The sequence below is a fragment of the Pseudonaja textilis genome, chromosome 2 (assembly GCF_049901715.1).
Source record: "Pseudonaja textilis isolate UNSWEBS1 chromosome 2, rPseTex1.2, whole genome shotgun sequence".
NCBI classification, from domain to species: Eukaryota; Metazoa; Chordata; class Lepidosauria; order Squamata; family Elapidae; genus Pseudonaja; species Pseudonaja textilis.
In genome coordinates this window covers 236,156,370-236,170,359 of record NC_141991.1, presented here as the reverse complement: position 1 = coordinate 236,170,359, position 13,990 = coordinate 236,156,370, and the positions used below count along the sequence as shown (strand labels likewise).

Sequence of the window (13,990 nt, the reverse complement as noted above, 5' to 3'; positions counted from 1 at the left end):
TTCTAAAGCTCTTTGTTGCTAGGACGGATCCCAAACCAGAGAGGAATCTTATCACACAAAGAGCTTCATCCAACCTATTCCTACTGCTCTCTCAAAAAGAAGAGAGGCAGAAAAGTGAGTTTGTAAGATCACAAACCAAGCATTGGCTTCAGTTTTGATTAATATAAGCCTTTCCTTAAGTTTAACAAAATACACTGCTCAAAAAAAATAAAGGGAACACAAATATAAGACATCCTAGATCTGAATGAATGACATGTTCTTATTAAATACTTTGTTCATTACATAGTTGAATGTGCTGACAACAAAATCACACAAAAATTATCAATGGAAATCAAATTTAGAAACCCATGGAGGTCTGGATTTGGAGTTACACTCAAAATTAAAGTGGAAAAAAACAATACGGGCTGATCCAACTTTGATGTAATGTCCTTAAAACAAGTCAAAATGAGGCTCAGTAGTGTGTGTGGCCTCCACATGCCTGTATGACCTCCCTACAACGCCTGGGCATGCTCCTGATGAGGTGGCAGATGGTCTCCTGAGGGATCTCCTCCCACACCTGGACTTAAGCATCTCCCAACACCTGGACAGTCTGTAGTGCAATGTAGTGTTGATGGATGGACATGATGTCCCAGGTGTGCTCAATTGGATTTAGGTCTGGGGAATGGGTGGGCCTGTCCATAGCATCAATGCCTTCGTCTTGCAGGAACTGCTGACACACTCCAGCCACATGAGGTCTAGCATTGTCTTGCATTAGGCAGAATCCAGGGCCAACTTCACCAGCATGTGGTCTCACAAGGGGTCTGAGGATCTCATCTCGGTACCTAATGGCAATCAGGCTACCTCTGGTGAGCACATGGAGGGCTGTGTGGCCCCCTAAAGAAATGCCAACCCACACTATTACTGACCCACTGCCAAACCAGTCATGCTGGAGGATGTTGCAGGCAGTAGAACATTCTCCACGGTGTCTCCAGACTCTGTCATGTCTGTCACATGTGCTCAGTGTGAACCTGCTTTCATCTGTGAAGAGCACAGGGCTCCAGTGGCGAATTTGCCAATCTTGGTGTTCTCTGGCAAATGCCAAACGTCCTGCATAGTGTTGGGCTGTCAACACCACCGCCACCTGTGGATGTCGGGCCCTCATACCACCCTTATGGAGCCTGTTTCTGACCATTTGAGCAGCCACATGCACATTTGTGGCCCACTGGAGGTCATTTTGCAGGGCTCTGGCAGTGCTCCTCCTGTCCCTCCTTGCACAAAGGTGGAGGTAGCGGTCCTAATGCTGGGTTGTTGCCCTCCTACGGCCTCCTCCACATCTCCTGATGTACTGGCCTGTCTCCTGGTAGCGCCTCCATGCTCTGGACACTACGCTGATGGACACAGCAAACCTTCTTGCCACAGCTCGCCTTGATGTGCCATCCTGGATGAGCTGCACTACCTGAGCCACTTGTGTGGGTTGTAGACTCCATCTCATGCTCCCACTAGAGTGAAAGCACTGCCAGCATTCAAAAGTGACCCAACCATCAGCCAGAAAGCATAGGAACTGAGAAGTGGTCTATGGTCACCACCTGCAGAACCACTCCTTTATTGGGGATGTCTTGCTAATTGCCTATGCTTTCTACCTGTTGTCTATTCCATTTACACAAGAGCATGTGAAATTGATTGTCAATCAGTGTTGCTACCTAAGTGGACAGTTTGATTTCACAGAAGTGTGATTGACTTGGAGTTACATTGCATTGTTTAAGTGTTCCCTTTAGTTATTTATTTTTTGAGCAGTATAGAATGCCAGTTGGAAGGGACCTTGGAAGTCTTTCATCCAACATCTGCTCAAACAAAAGTTCCTATACCAGGGGTCTTCAAACTTCATAGCTTTAAGACTTGTGGACTTCAACTCCCAGAATTCCTCCTCCAGTCATGTTAGCTCAGGAATTCTGGGAGTTGAAGCCCACAAGTCTTAAACTTGCCAAGTTTGAAGACCCTTGCCCTATACCATCTCAGACAAATGGTTGTCTAATCTCTTTTTAAAAACCTCCACTGATGGAGTACCTGCAATTTCTAGAGGCAATCTGTTCCACTGATTAATTTCCTGTTCTGTCAGGATCCCCCTTCCCCTTTTCTAGGTTGGTTCTCTTCTTGATTAGTTTCCCTCCATTACATCTTGTCCTACTTTAAGTGCTTTAGAGAAAAGGTTGGAAACCCACCCCCCATGCCCTTTAGATGTTGTAACACTTTTCAATATCTTCCAACATTTCCTCCTACTTCCTCTTCCCTTGGTTATCATGGGAAAATAAGAACATGTATATGCTTGTCTATAATATCCTTAAAATACATGTTTAAAATGTCTTAATCAAGTGGAAATTATGGCTCCTGTTTTTACAGGGAAAAGAAATCTTCTTGTAGTTGTACCAACCTGATTCGGCTTTGTGTTCCATAATTGCACGTTTTTGAACAGCTGGACCAAGCACTCCATGGATAATGATCACAGAAACACCCAAGCCCTTTTCCAACTACAAAGCTCAGAAGGTTAATATATATGAAGATGTTTCTTTTCATGGCTAAAAAATATCAAGCTACAAAGAATGGCTCCTTAGAAATATATATTACATTATAATAATATACAACAATATATAAAGATCCCAATTCATGTTATGGATTTGGAAATATTTGTATGTCATAAACGATATGGGCTTCATTTCTATAATAATAATATTTTTATTATTAATTATCATATTTGTATGGCCACCATCTAAAAAAGAGTGACTCTGGGCAGTAGTCAGCACTTAATTAAAAAGAAAACCGATAAGCACATATAAAAACAATCATTAAAACTGTAAAAACTATTAAAGAGCACATGAAATGGGAGAGAGGGTGATGTTAACTGCAGTAAGGGAACAGTTTATTAAAGTGATATTTTTATTACATGATTGGACGATCACTTACAGAATGTCTAATTTCCACACCTTGGCAGTTTTAAGATATGTGGACTTCAACTCTCAGAATTCTGCAAGAAGCATCGCTGATGGGAGAATTCTAGAAGTTGATGTTCATACATCTTAAACTGCACAAATGAATAATCTTATCTTTCTGATTTGTGTTATTTTGGATATTGCTGGCCTAGAAACCAGGAGACTGGAGTTCTACTCATGCCTTAACCAAGAAAGTGGTTGAATGACTTTGGGGCCAGATATTTTCTCTCAGCTCAATCCAATTTATAGGGTTTTGTTGTGGAAAAACAGGAGGAGGGAGGAATTTTAAGTATGTTCTCTGCTTTGAGTGACTTATAAAAGCAACAAAAGTGAGATAAAAGTCTGATAAATAAATACATTCATTGACAGGTCTTACCAACAGGATGGATGCCTAAATGAGAAATGAAAGCAAAATAGCAGAGGAAAGGGCACTGTAGAAAGAGATGTAAATAGCAAAAAAAAGTTCAGAATGTCACATTGTCAAGACTGTTCATTGTTTAAACCTGAAAGCAAAGATTTCGCAGGGCAATATTTAATTGTAGATCCCACAGAAGTGTCTGTGTAATGATAAGGTCAAAATGACATCTGCAAAGGTGCAGTCAAAGCTATACCCATCTTTGTGTGTGTGTGCTTATTGTAATTGTCATCTTGACTTTTTCTCCCTGCAAACATCCCTGAATTGCTGGATACAATTTATACTGGAATTAAAATTAAATTCATAAGTAGGAGATGTGGTCCAAGATCCTAGCTTTGATTACCTTAAGCCTCTCTCAACCTGACTGTCAGGATTCCGGCAGTTACCCCAATTAAATCATGAGTCTCGAGCCAAACTTCCAAAACTAAACAGGATTTATTGGGAGTTAACATATTGGCATGACTGGGTGTAGCTGACTCTGAGTTACATAATTCACTGTCACCCTTGACCCTGGTTTTCCTCCACCCCTCTGGGTGTATCATAATTCATATTCTCCAACAAAACATGTCCATATCCAAGAGTCATCAATCATGTTCTCCAATTAGATTTTCAGTCACCTAGTTACAATCTCTGAAAAACTATGAATGGAATGCACTTTCAGTTCCAAGCTGCTACACTGCTCTTTCAAACCCCTTTCCCACCTCCCTTTCTGTTGGCAACTATAAAACAGCCATAGAAATGTTTTATGAGTTGACACTGACATGATCACATTAGCAAGAGCTACATATATTATCTCTGTGTTCAGTTGCATCCCAACCTCCTTCCAGTCTCCCACCAATGGATCAACAGACAAGCCTATATCTGTGGCAGACTGTACATACATACCAGCCATCTTTTATGCTGCTACCATTAGGACACAGCTTGGGTGGGAGAACTAGCTCTGAAGCATCCCAAACAGAAACTAGCCCAGCCTCCTCTGGCAAAAAACTAGAAAAAAGATTCCACAATATTCCCAAGCTCATTTCATTATAAAATTGCATTGACTGTTCTCCCAAAAATAATCTGAGCTGTTTAGGTAGAACAATTAGATCATTGAATTACCTATAGAATGGTAAAAAGCAAATGCTTTCTGAAGTCTTTTTTGCAACTGGGTAACTCTTGACACCCTTGTTTCCCAATATCCAGTCTATAGCTGGACACCCCAAATATGGCGAAATGCCCCAAATAACATATGATGGGACAGAGTAATGTTGCAAAAGATACCGAAAAATATATGATAATATTTAAATACAGAGGTAAAAACACATTATTTGGAGATCAATCACAGAATTGTAAAATGGTAGTTTTGATGTGTTTGGAAGGAATTTGGGATCTCCAGAACCTTCTTGAGTGCAGCAAAGGACCAGATTTCTGCAGATGACCATTCAGCAAATGACTGGTTGTTCTTAAAAATCTCTGATAAAGAAGAACCCACCACTGTGTGAGACTTCCAAGTTGTTTCCATATTTATCCTAATGTTTTATTGAAATCTGCATCTCTACATATTTTATGCTTTAATTTTGTTTCCTGGCAGAGTTAAAAAAAACAACCCTGTCTCACCTAGTATATGACAGCTTTTCAAATACTGGAACAATCATCTTATCTTTTCATGATTTCATGCTTAGGTTAAATGCTGTATAACCAAAACATTCAATCATTTCTTGTAGGGCTTGATTCCAGCTTTCCATTATTCTGCTAGCGCTCCTTTGGACATGTTCCAGTATGTCAATGTTTGCCTTAAATGATATGCCTGGGTGGTAAATGGAGGTGAAATATGTGCTCTTATTGAGAAATATCTATGTTTATATAATTTTTTTAAAAAAATAAAAAGCTTGTGTTTATCCAGCTATATAAATACTTCAGGAAGCATTCAGTTTTACCATTCCATGAATAACTAGATAAGTTAATTGTAGTAGATTGTACACCTTTTATAGAACAATACATTTATAGCTGATGTTCTGTCCTCACTACACATTACCCTGTGTGTAACTCAACATGCAGCTAAACCCACCTATCCTTCAATAAGTCAGACCATAAACATACATCTGGATACTTTATTACAGAACAGAATGAGATAAAACAGCAATGCTGTGTATGGGATATAGATTTTGTCTTCACAAGACCATGTGTTACAGAATAAGCTGGCTTCTTCTAAATGTTTCCATTACCTCCAAATATTACAAAATGGAATTTGGCTTCTCAGAGAGTATGCGTACTCAGTAGGATCAAAATGCTACCAAAGCCAATGTTCTAAGCAATGAAAAATGTATGCATGACCATCAAATGAAGCTCAAGATGGATTAAAGGACAACAACAGCAATGAAAATACACAAATTATATGCTGGAGGCAGCTTAAATTAAAAGTATAGCTGCGTTCATGGGAACTCCAGTCAGAGCCAAAATGGATAACTCTTAGCCATTCATAATTTTAAAAGGCCAAAGTACAATATTACACTGAATTATAGGCATTGCTAATAAAATCTGCAATGAAATGTTGCATCCTGATTTTTGAAACAAAAGTACTTCTTCCAACCATTTCATTCACCACCAAGTGTCACTTCTTTCGATGTGAGGAATAGAATAGAATAGAATAGAATAGAATAGAATAGAATAGAATAGAATAGAATTCTTTATTGGCCAAGTGTGATTGGAAACACAAGGAATTCATCTTGGTGCAAATGCTCTCAGTGTACATAGAAGAAAAGATACATTCAACAAGAATCATAAGGTACAAAACTTAATAATAGTCATAGGGTACAATAAGCAATCAAATCGTACTAGAAACAGTCAATAAAAATCTTAAGGATACAAGAAACAAAGTTACAGTCATACAGTCATAAGTGGGGAGGAGATAGGTGAAAGGAAGGATGGGAGGATTAATAGTAATAATAATGCAGACTTAGTAAATAGTTTGACAGTGTTGAGGGAATTATTTGTTTAACAGAGTGATGACATTCAGAGGAAAACTGTACTTGTGTGGCACTCACTACCAGAGTTTACTAGTACAGGTAGTCCTTCCTTAACAACCATTCATTTAGTGGCTATTCAGGGTTACAATGGTGCTGAAAAAAAGTGACTTAAAACCAATCCTTGCAGTTAGTACCAGTGCAACATCCCTGCAATTACATGATCATGATTCAGGCACTTAGGAACTATCTTGCATTTAGGATTCCCTCAATTATCTGTTCTCCATCTGCAACCTTTCCAGCTGGCTTCTGACTAGCAAAATCAATGGAGAAGCCAGCAGATTGCAAATCACAAAACATGATGATTTGCTAAACAACTGAAGGTGATATCTGCAAGCATGGCAAATCAGGTGATATTTCATTTAACAACCACCTTGCTTAGTGATGGGTTTGCTGGTCTCAGTTAGGGTTGTTAAGCAAGAATTACCTGTACAGCAAATGATAGTTAAATAGAATCTCTTCCTTCAAGGGGCAGAAATTCTGGGATTTAAAAAAAGGGAAAGATTAGTGTTACACCACACTTGGAAGCACCCTAGAAATATTTCATAGGTCACTGTCAAATTGCTACATACCTAGAGACAAAAAGATGGGCTGATCCAGAAAAGCAATTCTTTTAAAAATGATTTTAAAATATAGTAGTGCACAAAATAATCCCATATAATAATAAATCATTATAAAAGAAATGAGACTTACCCTATTGGATTAAAAACATTCATGGGAAGCCTAGGAATAATATAACAATGTAAATAGTACTGCGGGCATAGATCACTTTCACTTCCAATAAAACATGCCACTGTTAATAAAAATCAATGTTTATTTGAAAGGGATGAGTCATAAAAACAAGAAAAGTGGTTGGTTGTTTGCAGCAGCTATTTATTTGTATTGGTTAAGTGTTAACAGAACAGAGAGTTGGGAAATTTAAGCCAAGCCAGTTCCAAGGTTACAGTAGATTAATGCTGAGCAGTTATTATAGATCTGATAATTTTTTTATTCAGAATAGTCTACAGATTGCCCTGTGCAATCTGTGCAATCTGATTGTATAGGAATTAAATAACAACACAGTTATAATCTTTTTTTGAAAACAGAGTTAGGTTGCAATTGTGTATCTGCTTAGCAGAGAATAAGATTCACTGAGCTCAGCGATTTCTGAGTAGATTTGTGTCTTATTAAAATATTATTTCCCAACATGATATTTAAGGATTTCCCTCAAATTAGACATTAGGATAATTCAAGCCAGAGAAAGCTTGCAGTTTGCAGGTACATCAGTACTATAACTACCAATAATTCTACTTAACAGCTTAATAGTATTCAATTGAGAAGTATTTTGGTAAGGAACAGAAATTAGTGATCATGGCATTGTCTATGGGGGCCATGACAGCTGGTCATTTGCATTCTTTTAGCAAGTTGCTAAGATCACCTGGTGGTTTATCTGTGTCATCAGAGTCACCAGGTAATAACATACTAATAATAAAATAGTGCAAATGACCCGCTGTCTGCAAGGGGTATAAATCCTTCCATTCCCCACCATCCAATCAGAGCTGAAGAAGCTTCTTGGATGAGAAATGAAATGTCTTCAAAGAAAAAAACAGAAAGTCCAGTTGCCTCTTGAAAAAGCACCTTTGGGACAACCTAACCTAATATTATCTGTATTGATGTTGGAGTTGCTAAGGAATTCTGGGACTTGCTTTTTCTATACATCTGGAGGACATGTAATTGGGGGGAAATCTATTTTAGATCAGTGGTTGTTAGATCACCTCTGCTTTTGGATTATTTTCTTTTAATGAAAATGGTAGATTGAACGGATTGATCTTTTTTGGAATGCAGATGACATCCAGATGCCAGTATCACACTGTAGCTGGTCCAAGAAAACTGTTTTTTGATGTTTGACTTCCTGGCCATAGAACGAGTGGGGTGAGGGCAAAACCAGGAAGGAAGCAAAGAAATAGCCTGGAGAATTTGGCCTAGAGGTGGAGCTCTTGCCTCACAATCAGGAGGCTGTGAGTTTGATCCTAGGTAGAGGCTAATATTTGGAATAGACTCCTGCTCAAGGAGGGGGTTGGACTAGATGACTTCCAAAGGTCCCTCCCAACTGTCGTTATTCTAAATTCCTGTTGCTTTTTTTTTTTAATGCACTGAAATTGCTGGCTGGCTCAAGAGGTAAGGAGGAGTTTTAAAGCAGGGCAAAAATGCTTGTCAGAATGGAGAGAAGAGGCAGCAGCCATGTTGAAGAGTCAGCTACTATTTAGGGTCCAGCTTAGAGAACTCATATAATATTGGAATGGACACTGGACAGTTACTCCTGACATTTGAGATTGGAAATTGAATTCCATCACGTGAAAGGGGCCAAGAAGGCAGCTGTGACAGTGGAATCAAAGCTCCAGAAGTGGTATTCAGCAGGTTCTGATCAGTTCTGGAGAACCGGTAGCGGGAATTTTAAGTAATTCGGAGAACCGGCAAATACCCCCTCTGACTGGAGATTTTACAGTATCCTTCCCCTGCCACACCCATCAAGCCACGCCCACAGAACCGGTAATAAAAACATTTGCATCCCACCACTGCAAAGCTCCACTAACTTTTTGAATGCAGTGCATTTGATCCATGCTCAGTTATTCAGTTGGAGAGAAGGGGAATTGCCATGAACTCCAGATGTGTGGCGATGACATGGATAAGAAAGGCTGGAACGAGATGGTCGGATGCTGGAATTAAAGCAATTTGGAAAGGGCAGAGGGAAAAAAAAAAACCAACAGTCACTGATGTCCATGAATGGCAAACTGACATCTTTTAGTCTGGACAGCTCCCTTCATGTAAAATTACAATGTCCGTTTTGGAGCACTTCAATGCTCCCAGCATGCAAAGGTTTGCTGTTATCTTTCTTGTCCTTATTTGGATGCAGGAAATGGGCTGCCCACCACGGGGGCACTGGTTAGGCAGCAAGCAGACGCATTTACCATGTGACTCTATAATAAGAGGGGAAAAAAGGATTTTAGTTCTAGTCACATCATATTCAGAGATGTATCAAACCCTAATGCCCAGATGTTTTTTTCATCAGCCATGGGGGGCCTGCTGGTTCTAGAAGCAACCTAGAGTTAAGGAGAAACTTCCTAACAGTGAGGACAATTAATCAGTGGAGCAACTTGCCACCAGAAGTTATGGGCACTTCATCACTGGAGGTTTTTAAGAAGAGACTGGACAGTCTCTTATCTGAAATGTTATAGGTTCTCCTGCTTGAGCAGAGGGCTGGACTAGAAGACCTCCAAGGTCCCATCCAGCTCTGTTCTGTTCTATTCTAAATATTTACATTATTATAAAAATAATATTGGTCCGTTTAATTGGGGGGCTGCGCAGGGAATCAGATGACTGCCATTTGCAGCCTTCCCAGATGACAAGCAAAGTCAACAGAAGAAACCAGTTCACTTACTGACTGCACTATTCACTTAATAACCGCAGTGATCCACTAAGCAACCATGGCAAAAAAAAAAGGTCATGAAATCAGGTGTGATTCACTTAACAATTGCCTTGTTTAGCCACAGAGATTCTGGTTCCAGTTGTAAATTGAGGACTATTTGTACAAACAGCTACTGTAGATGGAAGTGCTTGGAGGCAGTTGTAGCAGTTTGTACAAGATGCTTGTTTTGTGGGAAAGAAAGGGGATTTCCAAGGATGCCTATAAGAATTGGAAAAATAATCCCTTTTTGGCTGCAGACCAGCCTGAAAACCTTAGGGTTTGATCTGCAGAACATTGTGCCTGCTGCTTGGGAATGTTTGAAATGAAAATTGTTCATAGCCTATAACCCTGCCTGCTGGGTCATTAGCTTTTCTTCTATCCTGAAAGGGAAATGTACTTTTCAGCATATCCAAAATCACCAGTTGAGGTTTCTTGCACAAATGCTTATTAATTAGGATTTTTCCCCATCTCAATTTGCAGTTTTATTCCATTTCCCTTTTAGAGCTGGGGCAAAATTCTTTGGGGGGAGAAAGGAATCTAGAGTGCTATATACGTTGTTTTTTGCAAATATTTCCCTTCCACTTGCTTCCAAGCACTTCGGTCTCAAAAGGTAAACTGGAATGTTTCCAGTTTGCTCTCCTTTGTGGCTAAGCCAGAAATGAGTTGGTTCAGCTCCCAAATCTAAAAGTATCATGATGGAGACAGAGAATGAAAGAGAGGAATTCATTTCTCCTTTGGGGCTCTTCCAAATTTCTTATGCTTTCAAACCAGCCTTTGCCCTAACTTGCCACCCCTTTTGGTAAAAATTTGCCTTCTCTTCTCTTAAACTGTGTTCAGTATCCTGGTAGGATATTGTATTCTATTTATTGCGTTCGTTCATTTATCTTGCTAAATTGCAGCTCCAACCTTGCTTGTAACTGGGATATGCTAGAAGAGAAAGAGAAGGAATATTTTGATTTCACCACAATCAATGGGAGAGTGGTGTGATGGCCTAGAGGTGGAGGTCTTGACTCACAATCAGGGGGCTGTGATTTTGATCCTAGGTAGAGGCAGATATTTCTCTTTCTGGGCACCATGAAAATATATCTGCTGTAAACTCCACATTGATGACAGGAAGGGCATCTGGCCAGTAAAAACTCAGCTCCATTCAGTTGCCCCAACTCCACCCTGATGCAAGGGATTATGGAGTCATTAAAAGACCATAGTCAATGGGAAGTCAAAGCTTTGGATTTCTATCTGTATCTGACCCCAGATTGAATTTGGTCATCTCTAAATCATTGCCAGATCAAACCAGACCACTTCCTGAAATTGTTTTGAGGCCTAAATAGGTGCCTAGCCATATCAAGTGCCATTAATCTGACTTCATCAATGTGGTCCAAGAACAATTAACAAGTTAGTGCATCCATGCGTACCTGAGCACCGCTCCCAGTCATAACATGTATCATAGCCACAAGATTCTCTCTTTATGCTGTCCGTGGATATTCTGAGCCTTTCATTAGCCCAACTCACATCGGTCCCACTCCGGCAGGGGCCAGAATGCAAGAAATGGAAGGAGTGCTGATCCAGGCATTTTTCAGCCAAATATGGACAGCTGGCCTTTGTAAGTGCTTGTTCAGAAGTGGCATCTAGGACACAGACATCTTCAGAATAGTGTCTGCCAAATGACCAAAACACAAAGCCAAAGTAAACATAACATTAAGAGAGGGATGAAGCAAACGATGAATAAAGTAACAGTTTTCATTATTGTTTATAACATTCAGAACATCTGTTTAGGAAGTTAGCTGGAGCTGGTTAGCCAAGTTATTATTTAAAATAAATAAATAAATCTGGAGTGGTTATCATTATTCATATCAGATGGACATTAACAGAATCTTCCAAATTCTGTTTAGAAAAGAAATTTTAAAAAGGCGGTGAAACAAAAGGTATAAAATAGGCTACCAATAACATGTGAACAAGTGAACTCCAGTCTCTTTTTCCATTTTATTTATACACATACACATTCCAATCCTAGCTGTATCACCAAATATCAGGGCGTGTTGACATTTTGCAAGATGTTGTGTAACAATATGCAAGCTCTCAGGAGGGAGGAGGGGATGCGATTATGGCATGAGAGAGCTTGGAGCAGACAGAGGAAGCCTGAGAACATATCATATGGGGAAAATGTATCAACCCCTATCAAAGGGAATACATGAAACATCTGGATTCTGCCCATGTAAATCCAGTGTGGAGTGTGGAATCTTCCCAAGCAAAGGGACAGATACAAGTAGATAATGGGCAGGGTTGGGCATCAGAATTTAGTGACCTTGGTCTAGAGAACGGATTTCCTGGGGTTTCCATGGCAACTGTGGCTGGCATCCTCAGATGCAAAATGGTCTGATACTGAGCAATATATTATTGACCAATCAGAAATCAGAACACCTGGCTATAAAGACAGGAGCCCAGTGAGTTTCTGAAGATGTCAATTACAGTTGCTCGTGAAATGTCAGAAAGTATGTTTTTTAGATCATGGTCACAAAGCCCTTGAAGCGCAACACAGCTCAACAGATGCTGTCTGTGAAAGACTACACCAGGATGTAAATGGATAATTTTATACTAATGTTAAAGTTCTCTCCTAAGAAAGAGCTTCCTCTTTGCTAAGATCCATTAAGAAGAAAAACTTGAGGGAAGTATCTTGGAGTTGGATACAGGTTGGAGTAGGCACTTCATTTTTCTTAAGATGATACAAATCTCAAGATATGGTATGAGGAAACCCTTTTCTCTGTGTAATTTACCTGCAGTCTTCTCTGGGGTTCATACATACACATTGGGAGTCAACTTGCTTTTCTCCTGGTTTACAGTTGCTTTGAGAATGTAGATAATCATCTGCAAGATGATAAGGAATGCCAAAAAATGAAGCATAAACGCATAGGAATACTATTAGATATACTGTATAAAGATGTTAAACTACAATATTCAGTTGTTTGGAGTCAAAGCACATATTTAGTTTTGGGTAGCATCCATGGGTGACATTTCCCAAAGTAGGGATGACCAGAGCAAAAATGAAGCATGATTTAAAATAGAATTAATAGAATTAAAAAATAGAATTTTAAAATAGAATTTAATTTTTAAAAATAGAATTTTAAAATAGAATTTAATTTCAGATTAAATTTGCTAAATACAATTGCTCTAAAATTGAAAGTTCTTCTGTTCTCCTTTATGCAGAACCCCAAAATGCTCTAATCACCCCATTTTCAGACCAGCAAAGCAGGATTTATCAATCAATATAAGCAATTTCTCCTTTCAGCCCTGAAATAATCCACAAAGTAGCTAGGTTTTGCATGGCGGGAGGTAAAATGAAAATAATCTGAGCATCTGAATCTTCCTGAGTATAGATAGTCAGAAATGTCTCAGGGTTATTAAGTATGCTGGTTACTTTTTTAATCTCTTAAAGGTCTTTATGTTTTGGTATATAATAGCCATGTCAGCTATTATACTATATCTTTTCAGGTTTCACAGGAGTTTGTAAGAAAAGTTTATTCCACTCAAATCTCTTTTGGATACTCACTTTGCTTTATTTATCAGTATCGCCGTTAGGAAGTACTTTTGTTGCACACGCGGATATGGTGCTGCCTGCGTTGACCCCAATATGAAGTGCCCCAGCAATGCTGAGGTCAACATCCAAGCCATTGCTGCCCGCCTGCCCGAAGATGCAAGGGGGGGAATTAAGTCACCCCCCAAAAGACAGCCTAGCCATTTTTTCGAGGCTCAAAAAAAAAAAAAAGACCTGGCCTTATTATATGAGAAACACGGTACTATTAGCAATTTTGAAAGTAGTTCTGAGAGGTACAGCTATCATTTTTTGAGAGAATGGATTCTACACACAGTTCTGACAGTTCAGATTTGTTGCTTTCCTGACTATGCAGGTATGTATGTATCTAACAGTAAAAATAAATCACAACAGGTGATATCACTGAAGTGATTTTGGATATCTTGAAACTCAAGTATGGTTGGAGCTAACTCATATTTTTTTGCTAGATCACCCAGATATGCCAAGGATATAGACTAGATTTGGAAAAAAATTTTTTAAAAAGCCTGGAATAAGACAATGTTTTGTACTGTTGACAAGAAAGCACCTTGGATGTATCTTCATGTTGATCTATCAGATGTGGAGCATCTTTACTTT

At 39.2% G+C, this 13,990-nt stretch overlaps 2 protein-coding genes across 5 annotated transcripts in view; both read right to left on the bottom strand.

The window, feature by feature from the left end:
• LOC113446430 (complement component C6-like) overlaps window positions 1-7,193 on the bottom strand; it is a 35,468-nt gene extending 28,275 nt beyond the window's left edge. The window contains exons 1-4 of one of the 3 annotated variants that reach the window (XM_087927353.1): window positions 7,077-7,114; window positions 6,811-6,863; window positions 3,340-3,394; window positions 2,408-2,567 (exon numbers count right to left, since the gene is read on the bottom strand). In XM_087927353.1, the coding sequence (XP_087783479.1) occupies window positions 2,408-2,550 (143 nt within the window). In that variant the 5' untranslated portion in view covers window positions 2,551-2,567; window positions 3,340-3,394; window positions 6,811-6,863; window positions 7,077-7,114. Of the gene's footprint in view, window positions 1-2,407; window positions 2,568-3,339; window positions 3,395-6,810; window positions 6,864-7,076 lie in introns of all 3 variants that reach the window. The other 2 variants (XM_087927352.1, XM_026716078.2) reach the window with 2 other exon arrangements.
• Window positions 6,024-13,990, bottom strand: part of LOC113446438 (complement component C6-like) — a 53,038-nt gene continuing 45,071 nt past the window's right edge. For both annotated transcript variants that reach the window (XM_026716091.2, XM_087927351.1), the window contains exons 16-18: window positions 12,600-12,690; window positions 11,241-11,482; window positions 6,024-9,340 (exon numbers count right to left, since the gene is read on the bottom strand). In XM_026716091.2, coding sequence (XP_026571876.2) covers window positions 9,165-9,340; window positions 11,241-11,482; window positions 12,600-12,690 — 509 coding nt within the window. In that variant the 3' untranslated portion in view covers window positions 6,024-9,164. The remainder of the gene's footprint in view (window positions 9,341-11,240; window positions 11,483-12,599; window positions 12,691-13,990) is intronic.